This window comes from Centroberyx affinis, unplaced genomic scaffold (genome assembly GCF_046629955.1).
Source record: "Centroberyx affinis isolate AG114_WGS23_722 - 3 ecotype Tasmania unplaced genomic scaffold, CSIRO-AGI_Caff_v1 ptg009462l_1, whole genome shotgun sequence".
NCBI classification, from domain to species: domain Eukaryota; kingdom Metazoa; phylum Chordata; class Actinopteri; order Beryciformes; family Berycidae; genus Centroberyx; species Centroberyx affinis.
In genome coordinates this window covers 5,001-10,000 of record NW_027284539.1, presented here as the reverse complement: position 1 = coordinate 10,000, position 5,000 = coordinate 5,001, and the positions used below count along the sequence as shown (strand labels likewise).

The 5,000-nt window shown below is 42.2% G+C and overlaps 1 protein-coding gene across 1 annotated transcript in view; it reads right to left on the bottom strand.

Annotated features, from left to right (window-relative positions):
* LOC139640441 (inaD-like protein) overlaps nt 1-4,281 on the bottom strand; it is a gene marked incomplete at its 3' end in the record, with an annotated part of 11,232 nt that extends 6,951 nt beyond the window's left edge. The window contains exons 1-3 of the mRNA XM_071514637.1: nt 4,276-4,281; nt 3,962-4,060; nt 1,148-1,333 (exon numbers count right to left, since the gene is read on the bottom strand). Of these exons, the coding sequence (XP_071370738.1) occupies nt 1,148-1,333; nt 3,962-4,060; nt 4,276-4,281 (291 nt within the window). The remainder of the gene's footprint in view (nt 1-1,147; nt 1,334-3,961; nt 4,061-4,275) is intronic.
* Between the last annotated feature and the right edge of the window lie 719 nt (nt 4,282-5,000).

The window sequence follows — 5,000 nt, the reverse complement described above, 5'->3', positions numbered from 1 at the left end:
CATTAGTTTCCACAGAATATAAATACAACAACTGAAGAGACTTTACAGAAGATAGATGTGCATCGTCTTCACAGTAACAGTCTAGAAGCTACACACACACACACACACACACACACACACACACAGAGAGTCTGGTGGTGTGAAGGTAAGCTTTAATTATTTTGCTGAACATCGTGATCAAAATGATTGATCACAAATGTTTGTCTCGGTTTCACGAAACAAAATGACATTTCTCTTCAGCGCAGTGTTTCTCAGAGTAGCAGCAGCTAGAAAGTCGTGTTTTCTCTCTTACTGTCTTCCTTATTGTGACTTTATTTACTAAATTCAAACGATGAATAATTCCTACTTCATTGAACTGAAGACAAACTGCAGAATTTGTGAACAGAATCAGGAACTAAAGTGTTTTCAGGAGTTTTCAGGAGTTTCCTCTCTAACGTTCCGTCAGGTTTCTCTGCTGCTTCAGCTTTGGTTTTGGTCACATGACGCACGCTGAGAATTCAGAGGCTGTGATTGGTCAGGAGTGATGGGAGCGCTTGATATACTTGATATATTCTTTCTTCATATATTAATCTTTGGCCGTGCACCTAAGGAGGATTTTTTGATCGAGTTGTGCTCGAACTTAGCGGAGTCAGCCCTTGATATCCCACACCGGGAAATATAACAAACACTTCAAAATGCTGAAAGACGCACAGCGGCTACAGCACCAAAATGGGCTTTTTTCAATTTTGTTTTACTACTTCATATTCTGTTTTACAAATGATAAAGGGAAAATCACGTCCTTTATAAATGTTGTAGTATCTGCCGTTTCTGACCAGCAAAACTGAAAATTCCTTCTATTTCCATTTTTCATTTGTGGATTTTGATGTGGATTTTTAAATTTCTGTTTCTGAAAAGAAAAGAAAATGACCAAAAAATACACGGACCACGAGGCTATGACTGTTCAACAGGAACGTTTTGATTTTGGGTTTTCGGGTCGGGTTTGGGCTTCAGATGTTGCGTTACAGTCGAGCTTAGTGTCGGGTCGGGCCTGAAGGTCGCGGGCTCAGGCTGGGCTCAGGCTGGGCTCGGGCTGGGCTCAGGCTGGGCTCGGGCTGGGCTCAGGCTGGGCTCAGGCTGGGCTCGGGCTGGGCTCGGGCTGGGCTCAGGCTGGGCTCAGGCTGGGCTCGGGCTGGGCTCGGGCTGGGCTCGGGCTGGGCTCGGGCTGGGCTCGGGCTGGGCTCGGGCTGGGCTCGGGCTGGGCTCGGGCTGGGCTCGGGCTGGGCTCAGGCTGGGCTCGGGCTGGGCTCGGGCTGGGCTCGGGCTGGGCTCGGGCTGGGCTCAGGCTGGGCTCAGGCTGGGCTCAGGCTGGGCTCAGGCTTAATTTCCAGGCCTGTGCAGACCTCTAATTATTAATCGTGGAAACATACAGTAAAATCTCGCTGTTTGATCATCGATGATTAATTCAGCAGCTCTACATGTAGAGTAGTGCTGTAAAATACTGAACACCTTATAAAACACGTTCACTTTACAGATGATGACAGGATATGGACAGATGTTTGGATATGTGGATTACTAGTTGTTCCTTTTAACCAAGGTTTAGCCCGGTTTAGGTGTTTAGCCCAGTTTAGGTGTTTATTCTGGGCTACATGTTTAACCCGGTTTAGGTGTTTCAGGTTTTGTCTGATGATCTAACTCCAGTGTTTTGTCGTTACCTGCTGCTCCAGTGGGGCCTTGGGAGCCTGCAGCTCACTGTCTGGAGAATCTGCAGCTTTCAGCTTCTAGAGGAGACAACACACACACACACACACACACACACACACACACACACACACACACACACACACACACACACACACACACACACACACACACACACACACACACAGCCGACTGGGTCAAGGAGAAGTGTCCATGTCCTGATTCAGTCAGCAGGAAGCAGCTTTCTGGGATATTTAGAACAAAACTCTCTCTCTCCCTCTCTCTCTCTCTCCCTCTCTCTCCCTCTCTCTCTCTCCCTCTCTCTCTCATTCCTAACAAAGTAACAACTAAGACTTTTCACAGTAACCTCTAAGATTTTGTTAGCTGATTCCTAAGTAATCAGTCAGACTTTGTTAATTGATTCCACTCCATCATTCCTAACTAGGGCTGGGTATCGGTACTCGGTATTTCGGTCGATACCTTTAAGGTATCGACCGAAATACCCCAGTACCAAATAGTATCGAAACGTCTCCAGTCAAACGATACCTGCATTTGATACTTTTTGTACACAGATCTAGAAAAAAATGACTATTTGTATGGTTTTGCTCGCAGCCAATCACCGCAAGCGTTCTTCAATTTAATGCGACGTGTGATTGGCCCGCTGCCGCAGCAGCTACAGCCCAGACAGTCTGTGGAGGTGAAGTCGATGGAGTTGGCAGTTCAGCGAGCCGAGATGCCACCAAAACTTTAAAAAAAAGTATTGAATGAAGTACTATCTAATATCGGTATCACTTTAAGGGTACTGGTATTGGTACTGGTATTGTAATGTTTTAAGCGATACCCAGCCCTATTCCTAATGCAGTAACAACTAAGACTTTGATAACTGATATCTAAGTAACTATTAAGACTTTGTTCATTCATTCTTTAAGTAACAACTAAGACTGTTAATAGATTCCTAAGACTTTGTTAACAGATTCCTAATGAAGTAACAACTAAGACTTTAATAGATTCCTAAGACTTTGTTAACAGATTCCTAATGAAGTAACAACTAAGACTTTAATAGATTCCTAAGACTTTGTTAACAGATTCCTAATGAAGTAACAACTAAGACTTTGTTAATAGATTCCTAAGACTTTAACAGATTCCTAATGAAGTAACAACTAAGACTTTAATAGATTCCTAAGACTTTGTTAACAGATTCCTAATGAAGTAACAACTAAGACTTTGTTAATAGATTCCTAAGACTTTAACAGATTCCTAATGAAGTAACAACTAAGACTTTAATAGATTCCTAAGACTTTGTTAACAGATTCCTAATGAAGTAACAACTAAGACTTTAATAGATTCCTAAGACTTTGTTAACAGATTCCTAATGAAGTAACAACTAAGACTTTGTTAATAGATTCCTAAGACTTTAACAGATTCCTAATGAAGTAACAACTAAGACTTTGTTAATAGATTCCTAAGACTTTGTTAACAGATTCCTAATGAAGTAACAACTAAGACTTTAACAGATTCCTAATGAAGTAACAACTAAGACTTTGTTAACAGATTCCTAATGAAGTAACAACTAAGACTTTGTTAACAGATTCCTAATGAAGTAACAACTAAGACTTTGTTAATAGATTCCTAAGACTTTGTTAACAGATTCCTAATGAAGTAACAACTAAGACTTTAACAGATTCCTAATGAAGTAACAACTAAGACTTTGTTAACAGATTCCTAATGAAGTAACAACTAAGACTTTGTTAATAGATTCCTAAGACTTTGTTAATAGATTCCTAAGACTTTGTTAACAGATTCCTAATGAAGTAACAACTAACACTTTGTTAATAGATTCCTAAGACTTTGTTAATAGATTCCTAATGAAGTAACAACTAACACTTTGTTAATAGATTCCTAATGAAGTAACAACTAACACTTTGTTAATAGATTCCTAAGACTTTGTTAATAGATTCCTAAGACTTTGTTCATAGATTCCTAAGACTTTGTTCATAGATTCCTAATCAAGCAACAACTAAGACTTTGTTAATAGATTCCTAATCAAGCAACAACTAAGACTTTGTTAATAGATTCCTAAGACTTTGTTAATAGATTCCTAATGAAGTAACAACTAAGACTTTGTTAATAGATTCCTAAGACTTTGTCAATAGATTCCTAAGACTTTGTTAATAGATTCCTAATCAAGCAACAACTAAGACATTGTTGACAGATTCCTGATGCAGTAACCACTATCAGATAGTTAACTGGTCCCAGAGGAGCAGCAGCTCCTGCAGCTCAGCACCTGGACTGAAGACTCGGCGTCTCTCAGACTCTTGGCGGCGCTGCTGCTGCTTCTGTTGCTGTTTCTGCCGAGCTGCTCGGCCTCTTCACCCGGCTCCTCCTGGTTCAACACAACACAGACGGTCAATACGCTTCAGAGCGTCCGGTCTGCCCAAAACTAACAAGAAGAAGAAGTCGGGCAGGTCTGCAGTTAGCAGCCTGGCTTTACTGGTGAGTCACAAATCTGATATCGGCCAGCTGTGTCTCCATCATGGAGGAACACTGGAGAATTCTGTTAGTTAATTAAGCAATATTACACTCGAGGGTGTGCGTTACCGTCATTATTGGCACGACAGTGATGCGGTCCGTAAGCATCACTGAAGTGGAGACACAGCTGGCCACAGTTTCCAGTTTCCAAATCGTGGCCAAGCTTTACCTTTACTGAACCAACACTTTAGTGACTCGTCCGCACAAACAATTTGTCTGATGTCACCTGGTGCGCTGCGTACAAACAGCCTCAGGATCTCACTGACATTCATTTGTATTTATTTGTATCTCAAGTCCAAATGTTGGAGGAAATCTTGACCGCGTGCAGCGGGAAGCGGCGGGTCGAAGACGGGATCTGATGTGACGCTTCCTCTTCCTCCTCCACTTCACACTAAACTGACTGGGCTTGCTCCATTTGGACAAAATGCGTCTTGTCCTCTGTCTCATCCTCCGTCCCGAACAGTTAAAATGATCCTTCATGTCTCCTCGCCTCTGTCCTCCAATGAGGCGTGGCCGGAGGAGAGGCAGATGGATCCTCAATGAGGAAATAATGAGTGAAGATAACTGACGTGTCGTTATAAGCCCGCCTCCATACCGTCAGAAATGTGTAGAGAAAATTACAGATAACATCTACAGCTGCAAGCCCAAACTATTATGTTGTGTATTCTCTAAAGAGTAACAGGTTTTAAACCTTAGCCAAACATGTGTTAATTGTTACTGAATGTTGACATGCTGACAGCTCTGTTTGAGGCAGAAGGGACTGAGCTCATGATGTGACTCCAGGGACAGACGAG